The sequence below is a fragment of the Protopterus annectens genome, chromosome 2.part1 (genome assembly GCF_019279795.1).
Source record: "Protopterus annectens isolate FY-2018-M chromosome 2.part1, PAN1.0, whole genome shotgun sequence".
Taxonomy (NCBI): Eukaryota; Metazoa; Chordata; order Ceratodontiformes; family Protopteridae; genus Protopterus; species Protopterus annectens.
In genome coordinates, this window is record NC_056729.1 from 950,307,183 (window position 1) to 950,334,302 (window position 27,120).

The 27,120-nt window shown below is 44.8% G+C and overlaps 1 protein-coding gene across 1 annotated transcript in view; it reads left to right on the forward strand.

Annotated features, from left to right (window-relative positions):
• The window catches only part of LOC122794924 (probable ATP-dependent RNA helicase DDX60), a 3,096,781-nt gene that overhangs the window by 2,943,161 nt on the left and 126,500 nt on the right, over positions 1-27,120 (forward strand). Inside the window, exon 37 of the mRNA XM_044063517.1 lies at positions 6,943-7,005. Coding sequence (XP_043919452.1) covers positions 6,943-7,005 — 63 coding nt within the window. The remainder of the gene's footprint in view (positions 1-6,942; positions 7,006-27,120) is intronic.

Sequence of the window (27,120 nt, forward strand, 5' to 3'; positions counted from 1 at the left end):
TGATGTGGGTTAGGTAATCATGACTGACATTTCTATTTCATGATTACTAACTCTCATAACATTCGTATTCCCGACTACGCAATTATTCTATCAATGGTCTGACTTTGTCTGAGGTATATTTAATATAGTCCCTGTTTGTCTGTCGGGTACTATGCCTTAGTCCAGCTGTCTTATTCTGACATTCTGGCAGGTATGGTTACCATCTTGGTCGTATGCGTGCCCATCCATGACAATCGCCTACATGACACTGATATAGGTCCCTACGTCTCCCCCCAATGGTTTACACAATATCCAGTGAGTGGGTTGCACCTTTTTGGTGAATATAGGCATGTGCTATACCCACATAGGTGTATTGATCACTCCCATGGGGCGTACCTAATAGATCTGTGCCAACCAGCACCTTGGCCCAATTCTGCATACCCATGATTCCCATACCTGACACACCTCCACAGTACCCTTTAGACATGTTTAATGTGAGCGATAATAAAGTGTGAGGACACTTCCGAGCACTCCCCAATCTGCGGATATCAGCTCGTACGTCATACATTCAATTGACCCATGTGTTATTACCCTTGCACCAGCTACTGTTGCATGTACAGCTATATCGTAGTTGCAGCTGTGACGTCTTTAGCATCTATGATGGTTCGCACTTCGTACAAATCAATTTTTGGGGTCCTGCAAAGGACACCTATATTCATGTTTAACGTGTAGAACTTGCAGGCCCTGTCACACTGGTACTTTCCGGGAAATGGTTTGGAAACCATCGGTGTATTCTCCTTTCATGCATGTCTGTCTGTCTGTCCATATTAGCTATACCGTGACCTATTTATGTACATGTGTTATATGTATAGGGACATATGTTTGTTGTGTATATATCTATTCATGTATCATGTGTGTATAGCTATATATATCTATACATATATACATATGTCTGTACATTCCTCATCTCGTCATTTGCTTTGGATTATGTCTGTGGATATATGTGTATATATATCTCCATATCATACCTTTCAACTGTACAGATTTCCGCTGCATGTACAGCTGTTTGCCTCTTATCTTTGCTCCGATTTTCATAACCTTGTGTCTATCTGGCAAGTTAGTGGCATATCATTAAAGACTGATGTTGGTAAATAATGACAAACATTTCAGGTTACGACTTCATACCCTTCAGAGAATCCATGCTAGTGACACACCTGTTATTCTATCCACTTTCTATGTTTGTTAGGCAATATCTGGGGATTGTCCCCATTTGTGGTCCATTTTTCATAACCTTGTGTCTATCTGGCAAGTTAGTGGCATATCATTAAAGACTGACATTGGTAAATAAAGACAAACATTTCAGGTTACGACTTCATACCCTTCAGAGAATCCATGCTAGTGACACACCTGTTATTCTATCCACTTTCTATGTTTGTTAGGGCAATATCTGGGGTTTGTCCCTATTTGTACCAGTTGCTGTCATGGCTTTGTCCGGTTTCGTACTTTACGGGTTTAACAGGTATGAGCCATGTACATGGAACGTGGGGAAAACGCCATTCATGTTCTATTCTGTGAGTGGATTACACACGCGCAGGCGCACTTGCATATCCTTATTTTGGGTTACATATGTTTCATAGATAATTGTGCTTCCGTGAACTTTCATAATTCTGACCGTAACAGTTACATATCTGTATTCCAGTTTACAGACTACTGCAAAACACACGTTCACCTTTACATATTTAAATGTGTGTACTGCACGAATGCTTTAATTACACTTTCAAGTTATATGTGCAGTTGTCGTAGGTCAACCCAGACTGCATTCACGTTGGCCGGATACCGGAACCACTATTCTATTGGTGTTCTCCCTCATTGATATGCATACCCATAGTACGTAGCTACATCAACATATGCCTCACCGCTTCACCTACGACACAGGCATCCATTCTCCTGCTGGGAAAAAGGCGGTACTACATATTACACATTCCCTATTGCCTACTGCTGTGGACTCCGGCTGCATTGTTAATCACTCCGAGGGTATGCAGAACACCAAGGTATATAGTCCATCCACATACAGGTATTTGCTTGTCAAGGTGTTCATGTAGTGATCTGGGTTTAGGCTTGTCCACCTGGTGAACGGAACTTCCCTGGCCAAGGTCAAATGTCAGACTAAGCATATGGACAGGGCTTATCACCCTTTTTTGAAGTTTTACCTGTGTTTATAGACACAGTTGTTTGGGCACCTGTCAGCAGCTAATTCTGTTGGCATTACATACTATGTGTGGGTTTGTTACAGTCCATACTCCCCGGTGAGGGGTGTTCCCATTCACATTTGACTTATTACCTCTATACAGTCATACGGGGATTGTTATTTTTGGACATGAAGTGACTACAGGTATGCGGTTGCACATTACACAAGTGTGAAGGGCTGTTTCTGTAAATATGTCCAGACCATACCTCTTAGAGCACCGAACCTGCGCAAAACCTACACGATGGGGGGACAATTAGGGACACATTTTAACGATTGCTCTTACAAGCTTACAACGTTGATAGAATGCTAGGTCTTGCATTAGCATGACTTTTCTTCAGGTTTTGGAGTCTTATACTCAGGATATTTCTCATTATTTACTGACGTCAATCCTCAGCTATTTACCACGCTGGTGCAGATTGTTGGAGGCACACACCAACACTATGGGGCGAACCTGTAGTCATTCTTAGGGTTGCCATCTTTTTGACTGCCCAAAGTGGGACATGTTCTGTAGAGATGTCAGATTTTCCAGGACAAAACATACCTACAGCCATGCATAGTACTGAACTTTAACCTTTTTTGTACATATAATAGCTTATTCTAGTAACATTTGAATTGCTTACGCTACTTCAAATAACATATTGAGGATTCATATATAAAATAACCGTTTTATGCGACTATTAAAGTAAATTAGGAAATAAACTCTCAGGACATTTGCTATGTCTTGATTTTTTTTCACAAGACACAACTGCCTACAGAGGGATTGTTACTCGCAAAATGGGACAGGTGGTGACCATAGTCATTCTGCGAATATCCGGACAGTTGAGTGGTATGGCACGGACCTCTGTAATATGCTGTTGTGTTCTGGCACAGCAGTAGCTCAGCATTGAAGACTGCAGTCGGAACGTGCTGACAGACAGTTGGGTTTCAGACTTCATACTCCAGACATTAATGCCAATGTGCAAACTGTTTTTCTATCAAATTCTATGTTTCTAAGAGCTATGTTTACAGATTGTCCCTGAGTTTGGACCTTTGTCTCACTTATATTCACGGCTCTATCCAGATATCTTGCTCACACAGGTTGACAGGTATGGTCAGTCATGACTCCACACAGTCAGTGTCCCTCACACTTGATCAGGGTTGACCTGTTTATGTAGTGTCTTCCTTGCCCTCATGCCGTTTTCCACCTTGCAAATGTGTGCATTATATTCTCCCTCCTATTCGTGTCTGGACACGTGCGTCACGGGAAGGTATTTTATCCTGGGTGGTAGGTTATGCATGCACACAGGGCTGGACAGTGTCATGGACCTCCACTGCACATTCTGACTTGTGTTCAGATATCTACTGGATTGGACATCATGTCGTCATACCCATTCTACTATTTACACAAGTTGGTCATCCCATGAGGGATATCCCAAACATTGGTCAAGACGAAAACAAGTTAGATACTGAAGAGTTTTGTGGCTTCACGAAAACGTGCAGGGGGTTTTACCTGCAGGGGATACATGGTTTGCAATCCTGACACTGCCTAGGGTGACAATACCTACTACATATGCGTAGGGGTCACTGTGTGTAGCTGTTTCTGCAACAAACCAGTGGACCAAGTACGGCTGGATTTGGTGGACGTTCTGGTATGGTGGCAGGTTGTGTGTTGTGGAGGGTATGCTGGGTAGGCTATTATGCATCCAGGTGTGTTGCGCTAGTTATGGCCAGTTCCATCAGGACCCATCTGTGGGTATATGATGGTACCGTATGTATACATTTGTCTCGCATATTTCCATATTCATATGTTTGTGGGATTGTGTTCTACACTATGGCCTGTCTGCTTGTCTTGCAGCTGTTTCTACATGAGGTTGTGTTTCTTTCCACTTCACCCGCTGCCCCCTCATACACCTCCGGTTCACCTTTTCCTGCATACAACACAAGTATCGCCTTTGAGGAATTTACCATTAAACACACACCCCTCACACGCAAATTACTCACACCCCATAGAGCACTACTTTGGTTGTTGGCCCATGACGCGGCCAGAGTTACACATTGACTACCCTACATGTGTTGGGTACCTTTATGGTTGTGTGGACTACCCTGCCATGTTTGCTGTCCATATGCTATACCTCACGCACATAGGTACACGCCCTTACTTGACTTTCATTACTTGGTTGGTGTATCCGGGTACTACCTGTTCGACTGTGTCACATACACGTTCGGATTATACAGCTGCCTTCCGGATTTTGCCAGCCTGTTCTACTCATTGGTAGGATGGCACCTTTTCCTATGTCCAAGCTATTCCTTACACATGTCCGACTGTTGTGGACATTGCCTCCCCACAATCAACGATTGTGTTTCCACCTTTTCAATTGTCCACAGTGTGACATAGGGTTACCACCTTTCCCACTTTGCATGGGACAGTCCCTCTTTGGGCAGTTGTGTCCTGACATGTACTTGTCAACATAGCAAATGTCCTGGGAGTTTAGGACAAACATATTTCTTATATTTTATGTGATAGTTGCATTAAACAGTTAATTCTGTATCTAAAATACCTGACTGTTATGAGAAACAGACTAAGCAACTAAAATGCTACAGAAATACGCTTTTCTGTAGGCAAAACAGTTATGTTCTGTCCTTTGTACTGTCTGTGGGTATGTGTCGGCCTGTACAGTCTGATGTCTGTACCAAACATGTCCCACTTTGGCCATTTGTAAGGGTGGCAACCCTACTGTGACAGTTGCGGTGAACACAGCATATTTTACAGGCCGACACATACCCACGGTCAGTTCGGCAGATAGAACTTACAATTCTTGCCTATATCTAAGCTTATTCTTGTAGCATTTTGGTATCTTATTCTGTTTGTTATGACATTTCTGTATTATACGTCCAGTGAATTATGTTTAATGTAACTATTGCATGACGTCTACGGAGGAATTATGTCCTATATTCTCTGGACATTTGCCAGTTTTACATGTTTGTGTCAGGACACATCTGCCCACAGAGGGACTGTCGCTCGCAAAGTGGGACAGGTGGTAATCTTGGTCGACGGTACGGGTCATACTGTTCCTTTCAGCCTACATATGTCCGTGTTGTTATGGCTTGTTTATATGCTCCTTCTGTTTCGTTTACATGCGTATGCTATTTCCTATCACATTTGGTATGTGAAATACGGACATACCTTTTGTATGTGACTATTACATGGCTTGTGGGATATGATTCAGACATATGGTCACTACCTATATCTACATTTCTCCTCGTGTATTTTGTTATGGACACATCTGCACAGCTATGTTCCCTCCCTCAAATTATGGGTCAGCTGGTGACCCTTTCCGTTGGACTGGACGTACCTACTGGCGGCGCGCTAACATCTGATACGTTTCACTTCCACATGGTATAGCTATCTACACTACATTGGACTACAGGCACACGGTTTTCCTGTCATTTGTTCATGGGTAGGGACCCTTATTCCCTACCGTGCATTTGTGTTTGAGTCTTCATTTTCTGTTCGCAGGGACTCTGCTTTGCATACATTTCAGTCTCCACGGACACAGATAGGTACGATTACTATTGCTGGTGGAATATAATATTCAGCAGTTTAGGTTGCTCCTCGGAAGCCGACATTGACACTCCTCCCTGTGTAACTTCGATACGCCCCTTGCACTCGCACATATTTCCTATGCATGTGGCTGTGGCGGCTGCATGCCTTCATTAATATGCATATGGCGCGACTACTCTACATCTACGCTGCACGGCCGGCACAAGCCTTACGCTGGCCTTGCACCGAGCTTCATGAATCCGGGGGTATATCTGTAAATGTGAACAAGTACCATTCATTCCTTATAACTTCAATAACTTCTTATTCTCCCTTCTTCACTTCCTTCCTTCTATCAAACTCTCTTCCCTGACTTTATACCGTAAGCCTGTTTCTCCTCCCACATCATATTGCAGTTCCTGTTTGTACTAGACTAACTTACCTTTAATTTCTCTGCAAACTGTCTAAAATTTCTCTAAATATTAAAAAAAAATGTTATATAACTTGTATTGATTCTTAATCAGTTGTTTTTATAGTATGTGTAATTTGTTATAATTATTTAAACTGCAGATGTTTTTGTTTTATTTTTGAAGACTGTAAAATTATTGTTCTTAAAGTGTTTTGTAATAATTTGGAACTTTTCTTCCTGGGCGTCTGCTGAAAATGGGCTTCTACCCAGTCAGACTTTTCCAGTAATCAAATGTCTTAAATAAGAAACAAATAAACTCACTGAAAACAAAAACGGAACACCACTGCAGCCAGAACGATGTAAAAGAAATGAAACGCAATTTATTTCAAGACCAAAACAGCGTTTTCGCTTCGTCTGGCTTTCTGGAAGCGAAAACGCTGTTTTGGTCTTGAAATAAATTGCGTTTCTTTTCTTTTACATCGTTCTGGCTGCAGTGGTGTTCCGTTTTTGTTTCCAGTAATCAAATGTCAGTAAATAAACAAATAAAATGTACAAGTCCCTTTAAGGTACACCTAAAAGTGATTTTTATAATGTATTAAGAGAGTAACATAGCTTATTTAGGATAGAGGTTTGCTTAAACCTATCAACCTATGTTTCTTGCAAAAGTTAGCCAATAGCAAACAAGTTCAGATGTATGAGAATTGATACATGAATATTGATGTTAAATAATCCCATGCAAGAAATGTTTAATTAATGCAAGCATTTTGTTTTTTTTATTTTCAACTGCAGTTTAAATCAAGGGGATGCCTTTTATCTCATCAAAGACTTCAGACTTGTAATTTCTTCTATCAGGTAACATTTTAAATATTGCTTTTGTATATCTATCAGTGTTACAAAGGGATATTTATTTTTCTTTCTCTTTTACAGCTAGATTTAAAAGACCTTTACTGTTTTGTTGAATCTTTAGCATTTCTGACAATTTAAGTCTGCATCACTGGTATAGAGAGATGAAACCCTCACTACTTCTCAGGTGACTTGAGTTCAACTAGTAACTCAGGAGATTGACAGAGCAGGCAGGAGAGAATGGATGGTTCTGTTCTTAAGGGAGGCAGTGTGCTGGGCAGATACATTTTGGAACCCTGATAGAGGCTTGAACTCAGACAGATCACCAGGATGGACACATGGGAGGGCTGCTGAGGCATGACTGCTTGGGAAGGGCACATCCTTGAGCGTCTCCTCACAACCTGCCCAGCCTAATAATGTGTGCTTGATGTCAACACACTGCTGTGCAAGTATGGCAGAGCATAAAAAGACCTTGGCATATATTGGAGGGTGACATTGCAAGTGACCGGCTTCTCTCCCCTCCCGTCTTATAGGGCCCCATTTCCTTTCCCAGTCTACTAGTATCCCATCTTCCAGAGGGTTATTACCAGGTGAGGAGGACTTCCCTGATTCCATCTCTGTGGATTCCCAATCCCCTTCCCACTCTCCCAATGGCCTTAAGCAGGTGGGGGATAGTACTTAACAGGGAGATAGAAATATAGAGGCAGTCACTGTGCAAGCCAATGGTCAGCTACAGCTATGGTCCACAAAAATTCTAACAACTAAAAAACAGTATTTCAGCAAACATCCAGTAATACATTTTTGATATGAAATTAGGTATTTAAAACTACACAGCTTATCAGCATGAACTATGCAATTTCAGCTTACATGTTGTAAATATTTGTGCTCTCCTCACAACAAATAACTTTTTTAGTGAAAGTTTAAATCAACCTTTGAGAACATATCCCTAATACTTTATAAATGATATATCATTACTTCCCTTTCCTTTGACATTTTTTCAAAAGATGAATATCTGATGATTGCGTGGCCCTGAACAATTAATTTATGTTAAAAATTTAGTAATGGAGCTGACATCTTGAGCACACTGCTAAAAAACTTTGAATTCATAGAAATTAATTTGCAGCTACCTTGTTGCAGCATTGTCTGTAGGAATTACAGTAGCATAACCATAAAAGGAAAAAATGATCACTTAAAGATAAAATTAGTGGCTGAGATATGTTGCATAGTTTTAGATATGGCAACAATATGGGCCGGATTCACGATGGCTTGCATGGAGTCTAAGAGTAGAGTAAGACTCCATGCAGCCATCATGTCCAACGAGCGATCCAGGAACAGCCTGTAGGGACGTGCAAGAGAGCTCCTAAAACGGCTCTTACACGGACAGGGCCGGGACATGCAAATTACCTCAATTGCAGCCGAAAGGCATGCAAATGAGGTAGATTTGCGATTCAGGAAACCCAAACCTGTCCGAGTAAGAGTAGTGTTATCTGCAAAAATGTACTCAATTGACAACCGAGTACCGTTCTGCAAATAGCAAAATGGAGCCATGACAGCTCCAAATAAAGGTTGCATCCAGTAGAGGAAGCATGCCAATGGCCAAATATAGGCCACTGGCAATGTTTCCCGATGTAAAATGAAAAAAAATAAATTTATTTTTTTTTCCGAGTTTCCATGTTTAAGCATAGCGCAGCTTCGCGCAAACGGGCTGCGCTCTAAAAAAACAGAAAAATAAAAATTAAAACCCACAAATGTGGATTTTATGGGTATTTGTAATGTACAATGCAAGGCAATGGCAGGCTAAAGACAACATGGCTACCGAGTAGGGTTTGCTAAAGGGGGATCCCAGTCTAAGAGATGTAACCAAGCATTAGTAGGCAATCCTATGCAAATGAGGGTAAGGATAGTGAATCCCAAGTCTACATAGCAAATGAGCACAGTCGGTGGAGTGTAAGACTAGGATAAGGGGAGTAACAGAGTAGGATATAGGTGACATCAGGAGGGGGTATGTATGAAAGAAGATAAACTCATTGGAGCAGAATGGCATGTGTTAGCTGTCAGTTGCTCATCACTGGAAGAGGTGTGTCATCAGGTATCCTAGCTAAAGTCAAGAAATAGAAGGTACACACTGTAGGTATCACTAAAGTTTCTTGTAAAATGCTTGCAACGTGTATGCGCGCGTGTGCGCACCTGTAAACCCGAGTAAGACTGTGAGCGCGTGTAAGCGTGAGTGCATGTGTTTAAGCTGGAGTAAGCATGTATAAGGACGTTTACAGTATTGTGAGTGCGTTTGCACTGGTGTGCGTGCATTTAAGCAGGGATTAGCTAGTGTAACTCCGTCTAAGTCTGTGTGCGTGCGTGTTAATACGTGTACGCGCATCTGCGCTAGTGTGCGCGGCGCTGCCCCCCTGAGGAAATGGAAAGAGAAAAGGAAGCACAACAAACAGTAGGAAGTTAACCAGGGAGAGTCAGCAGAGCTAGCAGGTGGAAATAATCAGAATCAGGCAATTACACAGACAGTAAACAAGTCCAGCCCAGCCCAGCACTTAAAACTCTGCAAACAACTTTTCACCATGTATTGCTCAGAGACACTGCAGCATTGCAGTAAGCTAAGAGAAGTGAATACTGAAAAGGCTTAACTGAGACAAAGAAATGTTAGGGGCTGCCATTGCTGTCATAAACCGACATGTGCAACATGCTGAGGGTGGTGACAATGGGAATGCTGCCAACCAACCCCCAGTGAGGAGACGGAGAAGAGTGTACACGCCCAAGTAACCTACCAGGCGCTACATGAGCTGGAGATTGTGGAGCGCTATAGAGTGGACAGAGACCTCATACAGCAAATTGTTGAGCTGTGCAGGCCATGCCTCACACACAGAACCAACAGAGGGGACCCCATTCCAGTGGAAACCAAGGTATGTGTTGGCCTACGAATGCTAGCAACAGGTACCTTCCAGAGACCAACTGGTGATATGATGGGGATATCACAGGCATCAGCATCCAGAGTACTGCACCAGTTTCTAGATGCCATGTCAGCACATGTCGGTGATCATGTATATTTCCCCAATTCCCGTGAGGTATTTGCCAGCAATATGTGTCTCTTCCAGCAAATAGCGGAATATCCTGAGGTAGTGGGTGCAATAGACTGCACGGACATACGCATTAAAGCACCAGCCGGCGAGCGGGGTAGGGTCTACTTCAACCGCAAGGGCTTCCCCTCCATCAACTGCCAGGTCGTGTGTGGTGCCCAGGGCATAATACTGAATGTGTGTGCTGGCTGCCCTGGAAGCTACCATGATTCCCATATCTGGCATCTGATGCAGCTGTACCAGACATTTGCCAATGGGGACATCCCATATGGTCACCTAGTGGGGGATGCTGGCTATGCACTGGAGCCGTGTCTGATGACACCCATCAGAAATGCACACACACCTGAACAGAAACGCCATAATGAGGCACACGCACAAACACAAAATGTAATCGAGCGTGTGTTTGGGCTGCTCAAGTCACGGTTCCGGTGCCTGGACACATCTGGTGGAGCCTTGCAGTACACACCAAATACATGTACCCAAATTGTCATGGTATGTGCTATGCTACATAATATGATCCTGTGAAAACAGCTGCAGCAGGACCAGCCTGGGCCAAACAGCCCCCCCACCATTGCCAAGGTCATCACAGGCAGAGCGTGACTCGGAGGAGGAACAACCTGAGCCTGCCCCAGTAGGCAGAAGGAGGCGTGCCCAGTATGCTTTGGCCTTGGCAAAGAGGCAACACATAGCACATACACTGGCTCAGTAGGAACCCTGGAAATGATACCTCTCTCTGACCTGCACATATAGCAAAAGGGATGCCTAAGTTGACACTACCTGCTTCAAACATGTACAGGGAGTGTATTATGTGCATCTGACATAGGCAGCCCTGCAGCACCACCTGAGGCATGATTGCCATGTGTCAAACAATTTAAGGTAGTGCTAAACAGCATTTACCACCATGTAGTATATGCAAACAGAATACACACACCCACTAGTACAACTGTTGTCAGTGTTGAGTAATATTGGGCAATGTCCAGCAAAGTTGGTGAATATACAGCAATGTCGGACAAGCCTGGTCTAAGTAGGGCATAGCAGAACAAAAGCCAACATGCTCATATTTGCTTAACTAGCCCTTAAGCAGTCTGGAAATATAAAGCAGTGATGGGCCTCGAACCCAGGATACTGAGCATCATAGATAAAGTACTGAACCACTAAACCATGACAGCATTGCACTGTTCAGCCAGTATGAAGGGATGTTGATAAGTCTATGCAAAGTATCTCATGGAAACCCTGCAGGCACAGCATAATCCCTGTTGAGTTATGCACAAAGGTGAGTCCTGCAGTAAGAACAGAACTTGACTTCCAACACACACAGTAGAAATGTTAATATTGGTCATGTTCACACACATCCAGAAATGTAGTGGACTTCAGATCGCAAAATACTGAAAGGTCACACTGGGCGTGCTCACACACTTGAATAAATGAGACATATGTCAGGCAACAAAACATGGAAAGCCTGAACTGGGCATGCTCACACACTTTGGCCATGACTGACTACAGCAGTGGGCCACACATATCTGGCAGTTGCATGTGTTAACCCAGGAACCTCTCACTATCCAGCAGTCTGCCCTGTGCACACAGTTACATGACAACAGACACTTATATAATATAGTGGAACCCTGTCATGATCAAACATGTTCCACAGATACCTAAGTTGTTCATAGAAACTGGGAAAGCAAAGACGATAAAGACCTGCAAATAGTATCAGCAATACATATTGTGCATCCCGAGCAGAAGCATATGTTCAGAGGTCGATAGTAGGCTATCTGCCCTAGGGTATGTACAAGCCTAGCCAGAGTGTGTTTGGCTTTTTGCAGCCCTGTCAGAGTACTACACTGTGCCAGTGAATAGTAGGTCACACAAGATAGCCCATGTACTTTTAGGCTAGTGTGCCTCTGTGTAGCAGGGAAACAGAAGATATCCCATGAGTAAACATAGGATCACCCATACAGCCATCAAGATGTCCCCTGTAGGTGGTTAGTGGGTGGCTCTGCCTATGTGAAACTGTGATCACAATCTGGAGTGAGTGGAGGCCCTGGGATAAGAATCTGTCCCTCCAGCATGTCCTGTTAACATCTGTGCTGAGGTATATGTCCCTGGAGTGTGTAGCTACAAGGGAGTTGGATATCCTGAGGTGGATGGAGCATGTCCATTAATTCTGGGTGGGGTATTACTGCATACAACAGGCACACATCATATCTGAGTAGGTGGTAAGTGACTGAGTAGAGCTGGAGTTACTGCATCTGAACTGTGCAGGTCATCTGTGTGAGTTCCTACATCTGCTTGGTGCAGAACTTATAGGTTCATAGGTAGATACTAGGCTATCTGCCCTAGGGCATTTATAAGCCTAGCCAGAGTGTATTTGGCGTCCGTCTCCATATTAGATTAGTCTACTGTGCCTCTGTAAATTAGGTCACAGAAGGTACCCTTTAAGATTAGTTTGCTGTGCCACTGTCTAGCAGGGACACAAAAGAGATCCCAGGGGTGAATTAGCGATTTCCCATCCATGTGTCCAGATTTGGCTTGAAGAGGGTCAGCTAGGGGCTATGTCTTATATGAGTTGGGATTCTATTCCAGAGTGAGGGGAGCCTCTGGGAAATGAATCTGTCCCTCCAGCATGTCCTTTTTATTCTTGTGCTGAGGTTTAAGTCCCTGGAGCGTGTATCTCTAAGGGACTTGGATTTTTGAGGTGGAGCATGTCCATTAATCCTGGCTTTGACATGGTTTTGTATGTCAGGCATAGATTGCCTCTGATTTGGTGGTAAGCAACTGAATAGAGCTGGAATTTCCTTAGCTGAGCTGCATATGACATCTGTTTGTAGCCCATGATCCTCTTGGAGAGGTACCTTTGGGTCTCTCCAGGTGCTGCAGGTGTCGGGTAAGGTACATCCCAAAAGGGCCATTGTATTCAAGTATGGGGCTGATGACTGACGAGTAGAGGGGCACAATGACCTCTCTTGATGTAGATGCAAACCCTTTCGTGATAAGGTGGCATATATAGAAGGTCTTTGTAACCACTTTGGCAATGTGATTATCAAAGGAGAGATTACTATCTACATTGGTCCCCAAATCTCAAATTACTACTTCTGTACGTAATGGATTACAACCTATGTGGTAATTTGTGTGCACCTTGTTTTTCACAAAGGGGATGACTATGCACTTTTTAGCATGTAGCTCGAGCTTGTGGCTCTGGCACCAAACATCCATCTCTGTGAGACCCTTCTGGAGGATGCTTGTGTCAGCTAAAGAGTCGATTATGGCCCCCAGTTTGCAGTCATCTGCGAACCTTGTCAGCCATAATCCCCCCATGTTAGCCTGAACCTCAGAGAAGTATATACCGAACCATAGAGGTCCCAGAACTGAGCTCTGTGGGATGCCACTTGTAACTGGTTTGTATTCGGACATGGCACCTGCGATTCTGACCATGTGGGTTCTATCCCTGAGCCAGTTTGCAACCCATCTTGTGATATAGGGGTTGATATTTAAGCTGTCAAGCTTATGTATGATTTCCGAGTGGGGTATTGTGTTGAACATTTTTGCGAGGTCCAGGTAGGCTGTGTGGACTACCTTGCCCTCATCCATAGCTTTGGTAACTGTTTCAAAGAAATCAACTAGGTTTAAGAGGCAAGATCTGCCCTTAACAAAGCCAAATTGGGTAGGGTCCAGTGTCTGGAGGCTCCCAATGTCTTTGTTTGTGAGTTCCATGATAATACTCTCCATAGCTGTACAGACCAGACTAGTCAGGCTTATGGGGAGATAGTTCCCAGGGTCTGTTGTGGCACCACCTTTGTGGAGTGGAGCCAATGTAGCTGTATGCCATTATTCGGGTACATATCCTGTAGTAAGTTAAGCTAAGTTTGAACAGTGACAATGTGAGGGTTCAGTTCTTATTGGAGCTTGTGTAAGACACAGCCTGGGATGCCCTCCGGTCCCACTGCTGCTGTGTTTTTTGCTTTGGCGAGGGCAGCCTTCACCTGTGCATCTGTGATGTCAGGGAGGTTACATTCAGTTGGGATAGGCATTTGTTCCTTTGTGGGTGAAGGGGGGGAGAGGTTTGTGCTGAATCTGTCTGCCAGGATGTTGGCTGTCTGTAGTTTTGGTATATTTTGTACCGTTATGCAACAATTCAGAGCATATCTGGGAGTTTCCACCCATATTATGGACATAACTAAAGAAGGACTTCTGATTATCTTCAGTGTCTAGGGCAATTTCCCTTTGGATGATTTTATGAGGTATCGAAGTTTCTTGCTAATACTGATCAGAGATGCCTTCCATTTTTGGGATTTTGCTCTGTCATGTAGTAGCTTCCTCCTTCTGTTGTATAGCTTATTTATGGCCGGGGTCCACCAAACAGGTCTCCTGTTTGTGGAGGAGTGAGTCTTCATTTTATTTGGGATAGAACAAGCGCAGGTGCTCATAGAATGCATTTGTAAAGGATTCTGCGGACTGGCCTGTATTATCCTCTGGCCTGTGGGCTTTGAAGGATTCCACCTCAGTCTTGAGAAGTGCAAAGTTGGCGTTTGAGAAATTCTATACAGTGATATCCTTTGCTGGGGGTGGGGACGGGATATGGATGTCCATGGAAATTTGTTAATGGTCTGATCTTACCATTGAGGGGTTTACCTCTGGTGTGGAACATAGAGTCCCCATGTTGGTGATGACCAAGTCCAATATGTTGTTCCCCCTTGTGAGAGTGGTGACCAGTTGTTCCATCGCATTATACTTTATAACTTCAAGGAACCATTGGGTGAGTGTAATTGGGCATGAGTAGTTGTTGCAGTCCATGTTTGTGTAGTTGAAGTCACCCAATAACATAGTTTTAGGAGAGACCTTGATATTCTCCAGTGTTCTCAGGAATGCCAAGTGGGGTTCCTGTAATAGGGAGGGTGTTCTGTAGCAGGCTACAAACTGAAAGGCAGTTTGGCCCACTGTTAGTTGCACATGGATGGTTTCTGATACTTCGTGCAGTGCCACTAACCTGGACGTGTAGGTATCTTTGATGAATATAGATACTACCCCTCCTTTTGTGCTTTGGGACGAGTTTTGTGTGTGAAACACATGGTATGAGTTATAACCTGGTAGTGCTGGGGTGCTCTCAGGAGCCTTGAACCAGGTTTCTGTTACTGCACAGACATCGATATTCTCCATACTGAGGAGAGCCTCAAGTAGGTGCATCTGGAGGTTTAGACGTCTGGCATTGAGTAGCATTACCTGTAGATTTTGTATCCTTGGGTTGTCTATGGAGGTGTGTTTGTCCTTTGAGCCTCACCTAAAAAATGCACTATGGGGGTGGCAAGAGGCATGGCCAGTATACGAAAGCCTAAGGGTGACAGGTGCAAGTCGTCCCTAGTGAAGTAACGTGGCTTGTCGGGCATGTCATCCCAGGTTGACAGACACTTGATCCCCATTGAATGACACCAATACTGTAGACAGTTGTTGAAACTGATCATTTTGTCTTTATACTCTGGCATCATTCTTGGTGAAGGCAAGATGCTACCCAAGGTCAGGGTCATACCAGCTTGGGCTACATGATCAGAGAGCTGCTCTATGTCTCATTTCTTGTAGTCCAGGGAGGTGTGTCTCATGTCATTCACACCTGCATGGACAATGACGGAGTCATACTTGTACCTGCTTTGGAGTGACCTGAGTGCTTGCATTATGTGGTGGATCATGCCACCTGACAGGCAGCTTACAGTGACCTTCTCCTTGTTCAGTCAGTTGAGTGGGATGTCAGTGTGCCGGACAATAGAGTCCCCTATAACAAGTGTATTTGGTGTGTTGTTTCGCCTTAAGGGCTGTGACTGTGAGGCACACTAATTTTGTGAGATATGTGACTCGTGGGTATTGTTGAGGGGTGGCTGTTGCATGGGTATCTGTGGTCAGTACAGTTGCTGCAGGTGTTGGGTAAGGTACACCCCAAAGGTGGCATTGTAACCAAGCATGGTTGTTATTAGTATAGGGGCACAATGACATCACTCGATCTAGATGTGAAACCATATGGGATAAGGTTGCTTATATAGAAGGTCTGTCCAACCACTGTGGCAACGTGAATGTCAAAGGTGAAAGTATGAACAAGTCATGTCCCCAATCACCTAACAACACCTACCATATGTAATGGAGTACTACCTATGTGTTAATGTGTGGGCATGTTGTTATTCCCAAAGGGGATGACTATGCAACTAATGGCATTTAGCTGTAGGGCATGGCTCAGGCACCAGTCATCCATCTCTGTGAGACCCTGTTGGAGTATGCATGTGGCAGCTGGAGAGGTGATCATGGCACCCAGTATGCAGTCAAGTGTGAACAAGGTCAGTCATATTCCCCCTGTGGTAGCCTGTACGTCAGACAAATATATACTGAACAAGAGAGGTCCCAGGACCGAGCCGCGTGGGATGCCATGTGTAACTGGTGTATAGTCAGACATTGCACCTGCAATTCTGACCATGTGGGTGCTATCCCTGATGCAGGTAGCAATCCATCATGTGAGATATGTGTCCATATCGATGCTGGTGAGCCTATGCATAATGGCTCAGTGGGTTATTGTGTGGAAGGGTTTAGCAAGCTTCAGGTAGGCTGCATGTACAACTGTCCCTATGTTGATAGACCTGTTAACTGTCAAAAGAATACAAACATGTTCAAGAGGCAAGATCTGCCCACAACAATGCTGAAATGTGTAGGACACAGTGTCTGTAGTTTCCTGATGTCTATGTGTAAGAGTCCCATGACAATACACTCCATAGCTTTGCATAACAGGATAGTTAGGCTTATAGGGCAATATTGTTAGTGGTCCATTCTGGCATCAACTATGTGGAGTGGGAACACTGTTGCTGTATGCCATTCCGTGGGTACATATCCTGTAGTAACTCCAATATTGCACAGTGATGTAATGTGAGGGTTACGTCTGTCATGAAGCTCGTGTAAGATGCAGGCTGGGACACCAACTGGTCACATTGATGCTGTAATGTATGCTTTGGGGAGGGCAGCACTCACCTGTTACTGTGTGGTGTCAGGGAGGTTACACTCTGTTGGGATGGATAGTTGCTCCCTAGGGGGGGGTGGGGGGAGACATCTGCACTGAACCTGTTTGCCAGGATGTTGGCTATGCCAGTGAGTTCAGGGTAAGTGTAGTCAGTATGCAGTAACTCACAGCATATCAGTGAGTGTCCACCCAGGTTCCTGACCTAACTGATGAAGGCCTTGTGATAGTCCTACTTGTCTGGTACAATTGTCCGTGAGAAGAAGACCTTAGATAGGTACATGAGTGATCATAGCTGTCTGCTATTACAGATCACAGATGCTTTCCCCATCTGGGATTGTGCTCTATCATGTAGTAGCTTCCTCCTGACATTGTACAGCTCATTAATGGCTGGTGTCTACCAGACAGGTCCCCTGCCATTGAAGGAGTGAGTCTTGTTGTTATTTGGGGTAGCACAATCCATGCAGTTCACTAGGAGTCCATAGAATGTGTATGTAAAGGATTCAGCAGTTGGAGCTGTATTTCACACTGTCTCAAGCTCTCTGAAGGATACCACCTTGCTTTGGTGAAGTTAGACGTTGGCTCATCAGAAGTTCACCAAGATTACCCAGGATGGGTGTGTGGAGTGTATATGTATGTCCAGTGAGATAGATGTATGTTCCGACCTTACCAATGAGGGGTATATTGCTGGTGTGTAACATAGAGTCCCCATGTTGGTGATGATCAGGTCCAATATGTATTCCCCCTTGTGGCTGTGGTGACTGGTTGTGCCATAGCATATGAATGTAGAAATTGTAGCGACTGTAGGGCAAGGTTGTTATGGCTTGAGTAGTATCCCCAGTCAATATTCATGTATCTGATGTCACCCAATATAATGGTGTTTGTGGAGACCATCATATCCCCCACTGTTCCCAGGAAAGCCAAGTGTGGTTCCTTTGTATGGGAGGGTGGTCTGTAGTAGGCAGCAAACTGAAAGGTAGTTTCGAACAATGGTAGTTGTATACGTATGGTCTGTGAAACTTACTGCAGTGCCACTAACCCAGAGGTGTGTGTATCTGTGATGTATAGGGATACACCCCCTAGTTGTGTTGTCTGTTCCAAGTCCTGTGGTCAGAAAGCATGGTATGAAACATAACCTGGTAGTGCTGGTGTGCATATGTGACCCTGAACTAGGCATCTGTTAGTGCACATATATTGCTATCCCCCATACTGAGGGGAGTCCTGAGTGGCCGCAATATGAGGGTAACACATCTGGTGTTGAGCAGCATTGCCCTTAGTGTTATTTAACCTGTAATGTCTATGTAGGTGGGTTTGTCTTTTGAGCCCTGCTCAACAAATGCACTATGGTGGTAGCAAGAGCCTTAGCCAGCATTCAAACGTCCAAGGGTGACAGGTGCAAGCTGTCCATAGTGAAGCTACGTGGCATGTTGAGCATGTCACCACAGGCTGACAGACACTGTATTCCCTATGAATTACACCAATCTGTTAGCCAAGTGTTAAACATGATATGTTTGTCTGTATACTGTGACATCATACTTGGTGGGTGTAAGATGCTAGACACGGTCAGGGTCATACTGGCCTGGGCTACATGATGACACTGTTCCTCCATATACCATGTCATGTGGTCCAGGGAGTAACATCTGAGGTTTTACGCACCAGCATGGACAATGATGATGCCAGTCCTGTACTTGCTTTGTAGTGACCTGACTGCATGTCTTATGTGGCAGATCCTGGCACACGACAGACAGCACAAAGGGACTATTCCCTTGTATGGGCTACTGAGTGGTACGTCAGTGTGTCTGACAATAAGTGTCGCCTATCACAAGTGTATTATGTGTGTTGTGTAGCCCGAAGGCAAGTGACTGTGTGGCACACTGACATTGTGAACTATGTGAGATGTGGGGATTGTAGTGGGGTAGCAGTTGTGTGTGTGTCTGCTGTGGAGGTCTCTGCTGCTTAGGCAGAGTTCATTTACAGCATCCAAGTATGTGTATGTGTGATAATGTGGTTTGAGTGCTGTCACCAGAGGATATGTGAGACTGATATGTGGTGTGTGTGGTTATCTTCACCACCTGATAGACTATGCCAGTCATGGGTCGAGAGAGTTCAGCACCCTGTAGTCTCTATAGGTGCATCTCACACATATATCTGGGTTTGTTGTGAGGAGGAGAGTCTTGTCTGTGTGCATGAGGCAGATGTGACATTGTGTCTACATCACAATATTCACCAGCTGGACTGGAGAGTGCACACAAAGCCGACCCCTGGACATGCCTGGATATCATCATGACATACTCTGTAGCCAGATGACAAAGGATCAGTAGGGTGTTAAGTGTGTAAAGGAGTATAACAGGGATTAGTGCTCAGGTTTGTTGGTGTTCTGTAAAGAGTAGCTGAGAAGGAGTCCAGACTGAATCATGACACCTCCGACAGCTATGTCATATATAGCAATGTACACACATATATGTCATGAGTCAGGGCCAACTGTACCTGACTGACAATGCCGACATCCTGACAGACAGGCCCATATATACATACCCACCTCCCACCGACGATAGTCCATATCATCATACCAGGAGATATCACATGTAGAATGGATGAACAGCTACCGCCAGTGCTAAAAGCATGGCATCAAGTGGACTACATTGATTCCCAGTATGTGTCATGCATAAACTACAGAACAAACAGATCCAGCACCTGAACAGTCAGCTGAACCTCCCCCCCCTACACAGGATGTGGAACTGTTGAATGTGTTACAGCAACATATGGCACTCCACACAAGTGTTGGTGCACAACACACCATGGGATGTACAGTCCAGTATGCCTATAAAGTATGATCTGCAAGCCATGGAGTCCATCATGGTTGAAGTCATAAACCGAGCTATTGGAAGCTGACATACACACAACCCTACTAACTGTGGTATGTTCATGTGCGGATCACGGTTCCCAAACATGCTAGACTGTTTGCAAGGCAGCCACACAGGACATACATGACTGAAAACAGCTACACATGTCTCACATACACTTTGAATAGCCCTTTATCAACATCCCACACACATGTAGTACCCACAAAACCAACAAGCTGTGCATAAATATGTGTTGACATATGAAGGAATGTTGATGTGTCCACAGATAGATCACACAAGGTAAGGATTATGAGTTCCTGTTCCAGCTGTTGACACCTGACGACCCACATGGACCATTCCTGGAATGGCATAAAACAAAGTGTACACACATTACCATGTCCAGTCTGATGATGTCACCACCCTAGAAATACAGATGGAGAAGGGAAATCACCCAGTAAAGCAAATAATGCACTACGCTAATGCGTCTCTCTCTAGTATCATAACCTAGTTAGGTAGGGGTTTGAATCCTGCAAATGCTGACTGTTTGTGTGTGGGGGGTGTGTGCAATTCTCTTTGAAAGGAGTGGCCTTTTTGAAGACTGGGAAAACACACCACAGATGTACATTCCTCTTTGGAAAGACTGATAATTTCACCACCCTAGAAATACAGACGGAGAAGGGAAACCACCCAGTAAAGCAAATAGCGCCCTACGCTAATGCGTCACTTTCTAGTATCATAACCTAGTTAGGTAGGGGGTTTGAATCCTGCAAATGCTGGCTGCGTGTACATGTGTGCAATTCTCTTTGAAAGGAGTGGCCTTTTTAAAGACTGGAAAAACACACCACAGATGTACATTCCTCTTTGGAAAGACTGATGATGTCACCACCCTAGAAATACAGACGGAGAAGGGAAACCACCCAGTAAAGCAAATAGCATGCTGTCCTAATACGTCTCTTTCTAATATCATAACCTAGTTAGGTAGGGGTTTGAATCCTGTAAACACTGACTGTGTGTGTGTGTGGGGGGGGTGTATGTGTGTGCAGTTCTCTTTGAAATGAGTGGCCTTTTTGAAGACTGGGAAAACACACCACAGATGTACATTCCTCTTTGGAAAGACTGATGATGTCACCACCCTAGAAATACAGACGGAGAAGGGAAACCACCCAGTAAAGCAAATAGCAGGCTGTGCTAATACATCTCTCTTTAGTATCATAACCTAGTTAGGTAGGGGTTTGAATCCTGCAAACACTGACTGTTTGTGTGTGGGGGGTGTGTGTGCAATTCTCTTTGAAAAGAGTGGCCTTTTTGAAGACTGGAAAAACACACCACAGATGTGCATTCCTCTTTGGAAAGACTGATGATGTCACCACCCTAGAAATACAGACAGAGAAGGGAAACCACTCAGTAAAGCAAATAGCGCGCTGCTCTAATGCGCCACTCTCTGGTATCATAACATAGGTAGGGGTTTGAATCTTGCAAGTGCTGACTGTGTGTGTGTCACTCTTGATCAATGCGGTGTGGGTCTTGCTTTTACTATGTTATGGCATATTATGATTACAACAGCAAGTGCATTGCACACATCAGGTATATGTGTTGCAAATATATATGTGTACATGTTCCCTTAATCAGTACATAGGTGTGAAGCCTGCATACTACATGAATACATTTGTTGCCATTGACAGGTTGTGCCGCAGCTTCTCAGATCATAGGTCACATATGTATGTATGTGACAGGCCCATCCACTGTCGTGATCTGTGGCCAAGGTCATCTGTGCCACACACACCCATGACAGTTACTTTACAGTAGTGTGAGTGAGGGTATATGCCTGGGGTATATGTCAGGCATGTTCATACACAACCACGACTGTCAATAATGGACAGTCTTTATAGGTGTACAACCGCCTTGTGTATATGCATCCAGGCCTCCAATGTCTCATGTGACACACCTTGGGACTCCACAATACCTATGGATATGTGGATACCAAGGGACACATGACATAACATGAGGTTGTATGTACACATTGGTACCCAACATACATGTTGAGGGCTACCACCTATGTGGTACTGACTGGATAGTGAGTATAGTACATGTGGATGACTATGCCATAGTCGGCTTACTGTTATACAGCATGTATCACATGACAGGCATCTGTCTGCATGATGCCCTTGTGTAGGATATGTGTCCCATCCAGGGAATGGATTGTAGGCCACTGCATGCATTATCAGATGTGGATGGACACATCCCTAGTGTGTTTGCATGTACCTAACGGGGCTATATGCCAAACAGGTGTGGACACAGGAATGGGTGGTGGTAATTACCACTGGTTAGTGTTATAGTGTAGCACCGGAAGGATACAACTGTTACTGAGTTCCCTACAACTGTGTGTCATTTGTCAGGACAACATCCAATGATTGCTTATAGTCATGCTGTTGAGGTTATGTATACTACCAGACCGCAAATCATTGACAGATACTAACAGTATAACCCACAGCATGGTGTCTACCCATGTCATACACACATGTCTACCCATGTTAGTACATAACTGTAGTAGAATGCATACTGGCCATTGAATGATACTGTGACATGTTCACTATGTGTACAACAGGATATGCCACATGTCCCATGTGTCCACTATGCACGTACATATAGACAGTGCGCACCCACCATGTTCACAGATGTACACTTGCAAATCTGTACTGCACACATCACACACATACTGTCCACTCACTAACACATGCTGGCAACACATTACATGTCAGCCAAGTGGCACATGGGTGGACAATACATAGTCAGACCTAACAGTGGTATAAACAATGCTACATTGACAATCAGAGCTTTGATGAATAATGTCTGCTGAGATATACCTACAAGGATGTCATTACACTTTCCTGTTGACAACTTGCTAATATTGCTATACTGCTATAGTGTCACCCTGTGCATCAGCACCATGTTAGCCTGTTCCTCAATCAATGTTACAGATGACAGGAGGCGACACTGGTATCATCATATGTACAGGGCGTTTTGTTGTTTGCCAGAGCCTGACATTGACCCATCCAATCGACGTGTGTGTGTGTGTGTGTGTGTGTGTGTGTGTGTGTGTGTGTGTGTGTGTGTGTGTGTGTGTGTGTGTGTGTGAGGGGCAACAGTACAGCATGGGCCAATGTTGATGTAATGTGTGTGTGTATGTGTGAGCCCTAGTTGTTTGGTTAATGTGTGTGTGTCTGCATGCACACAGCTCCACCATGTGGCTTCCATATACAGTAGTTTGTGGGACAGCCACAGACTGTACCTGCTAGGCCGTACAGATTACTGTCTCCAGCCATGGACACAGTACCTGTGCCTGGCCGGGGTGCTACAGACAGTATCGGGTACCAACCCTGACTGAGTACTGTCCTCAGAGGCAGAGGTGGGATGACTGGACCCATGTCCCTGCTGGGAATGGCCAGAGCCATGTGCACGTGGTCTACTGGGGTGATCAATGGACAGGCCAGCCCCAGCATTGCTGGGGCTGGTACTGCCACTACGGGAGCGGCTGTGAACCAGGGGCCATCCACGACCACTGCCAGCTGTTGCTGTTGCTGGCATGCGTCCGCGTCGAAGTCGCAACCGTCCCGCACGGTTCTGCCTCATGGATGACATATTGTGGAGGGCATCTAATGTCTCCCCCAACGTCTATCAACGACCTCGGTGTACATCCAGATGACACAGGCAAGGTCACGGATGCTGTCATTGATAGCGGTGTAATGTGCCCTCTGCACCCTAAGTCCCTGCCTGGTGTACCGTTCCATACGTGCCTGAGCCTGCATTATAGCCCGGAATATACTGGACGTTGTAGAACCAGTGAGGGCACACCTGCCAGAGGCAATACGACCAGCGGTGCTCCCCTGAGAACCCCTGGACCTCTGCCTATGTGGTACCGTTCCAGAAATACGGCTATGACTGCTGTGAGGGGATGCAAGTGCCATGGTTACCACACTCTCCTGGTCAGTGTCAACTGTATGCTGTCCCTCACCTATGGCCATTGGTGGTGAGGGATGTATTGGCAGTATGAGTGTGCGCATAGATGGGGTTGAACTCTGTGTACTGTCAATTGGTGGACCAACGACAGACCCTGTCAAACCTCCCTGTGTCAAAATACATGTCTCATCAACAGCACTATTCATGGCAGTGGCTTCAGGTTCCCTGAGGCATTCGGCCAGCCCTAACTCAGCACCTGTGAGAAGAAGAAGACAGGAAACACACTTTACGGTCTACACATGAACAGTTGCACACATGCACACATGCGCACATGCACACATGCACACATGAACAGTAATACACTCCTCACTACAGCACATACACACACACACCAGCAATCCAACACATACTCTATAGTGGGTGAAGGTGGGTGTCAGTATCACAAGGTAAACAGTCACCACACATGTGTCAGCATGCAGAATATGTGTTGCATATGACCATACAGTGCAAGTGTAGATGCCCCAATGTAATGGCAGTATACATGGCTGTGTTGCAACTGTGTCATTGTTCAGTGATTGGCTACACCCTGGAACACAACTTGTACATGGACATAACATTGCTGTGCAGGTATTATCAGCTCTGCAATGCCCTGTGCACCATCACTCACACGTATACATGCCATGGCTGCATGTGTTATCTGTCTGACACATAGATATCAATGTCTGAGTACAGTGTCTGTGTCCAAAGCAGGTAATAGTGGGCACAGGTGTAGCACATGCATGCTATGTACACACACGGGATGATTGCTGCATGTTGACATGAAGGTATCCCAATGCTCTAAATGGCCAGTGTACAGTGGTTATGGTGAGTGTGGGACATATTGCAGATATGTTGGTGCCACACATGGCATGTCATGCTACATGACTGCAACATTAAACACCACACATACCCAATGTGTGTCAAGTGACCTATACACCCACTAGCATTCCAGGACATATATGTGACATTTTGTTTGGATGGCAACTGCTGTGCATATTGTGTATACTGGCATATGTAAGCACACACACAACATGCTATTCATATTGTGTATAGGTGCATATGTTTGCACATGCACAACATTGAGGTGCAAAGCAATGACTGCTATGAGTAGTACTGTGGTCACTGTAACTGGATGGATGTAGTACCCTGTGCCATCATCAACATGCATCCTGTGGTCACTCACAGCTACTAATGTGTGCTAGGCCACCGCCTAACATGCTGTACCTGAACTGCAGTGCCGTGGCTATGTTCACAATTACACAGACACCTTGTACATGGGTGTGTGAGGTGACCTATAGGGAGCATTGCCTAACTTGACTGTGTTATGTGTTGCAGAGTGTTGCGCACACCCATGATAGGAATCTACCCCTGAGGTACAGCATGTGTGTGTGTAAGACATGTGGGATACTGACGTGTGACCTTACAGCGGGTGTGATGGGAAATGTACCATGTTTTCGTGTACTGCATATGATAAACGTGTTCTGTTGTGTACAGCTGTAGCAGCTATGCATATCTAAGGTGCAGTACAGTGTTGCCACACTTGTGTCTGCTGCACTGTGCAGTGTATGTGCTTGAGGCAGCTACTGACTTTAATGAGATGATTAATGTCTCACAGCAAACATGAACAGCATGCATTATGCGTAGGTGTGTTATGTGTACATGGCCTACACCTCACCTATGACATGCACATTTAATTACCAATATTAAAGTGTTAACACACTCACCAGCATGTACCGTCTGCCCTGCTGTCACACCAGAGGAACCTACAAGAATATGACACACTTTATCAGTGGCCACAACTGTGGCATTGCTGCTGTGAGTGAGTGCGCTAATCTACAGTGGAACAACAGTCAGCAGTCACAGGTGTGGAGATACTATTCCAAATATCAGTATTGCACATGAGAGGCAGCACAACTGCTAAACACACAGTACACATCTCACATAAGCATATTCTAACACTACAGATAACAGTAATCTACAGCTAGGACATATTATCTGCACACTCCATGTTGTCCTGCTGGGTAGCTCCGGCCTCCATGATGACACATGCATGATGTTGCTGCTGCTGTAGGCCAGGAGCCACCACACTTAGGAGCAGCTCCTCTACTCTGGTGAGGGGGGATGTATGGGCACCCCACCACCTGTGGCAAGCTGTTGCCTATGGATATCAGACGCACGCTGCCGGACATGTCTGATTAAATCACTGCAGTGATGGCGTACCTGCTCATATGTCTGGTTATGCATGCCTATGTCATTTACCCGGCAAACAAGATCTTGCCACAGTGCAGTGCGCTCATGCTGGTGCTGGCTGGCCCTGGAAAAAAAGCCGTGCATAGTTCTGATACAAGCTGGCCTGTATGACCTCCTCCTCTGCAGCTATATACACAGGATTGCGGCGATGAGCCATAACTCTGGAAGACAATTAAACAATATGTGTGAGCAAGTCATGTGGCACACTTAACATTATGAAGTACAGATATCACTTAACTGCCAGATATAGCATCTGTCTGTCTATCAGAGGATACACACATTCAATACCACATATCAGTGCTCAACCCACAACTGCCTGACAGTGGTTGCCGCACTCCATACAACAAACCAGCATACACCAGTACTCGACACACTGTATTGGATACAATGCACAACCTCACACTGGGGGTATATATCAAGCTAATGCATGATGAATCTTGTCATCCAGTGAAATGAATGTAATGTACAGTTACAGTATTAACAGAAAACCACCCTAGTCTTTGATGCCATACCCCTACCTAACATATGTGCACGGTTGTTAATATAGTTGGCATACTGCTGTAACAGAGTATACATGTTGCTTGGTACACACACATACCCTGTAACACACATGTGATTGCTGCCATGGTACAGGCATCATTACACACACATTAGACATACATACAACACACAAATGTATGCCAACACAGATGAGCATTACCTGTGTACCTTATAGTACTGTGTGCCCCTACTTACAGATACCTATGCCTGAGGAATGTGATCTGTGCAGACTACAGGAAACACACAAGACAGTGATACCAGGAAATGTGAACATACACCATACTGTGGTGTTTAGGCCTACAGCTTCAGGTAGTACAACAGTTCATATGTGACCTGGATTCACCAGCAGTACCACTTACTGAGCATACATGTATTGCTACAGCCTACAATGGGACACCACAGTCTTACACAAGGTACTACGTCACAACAT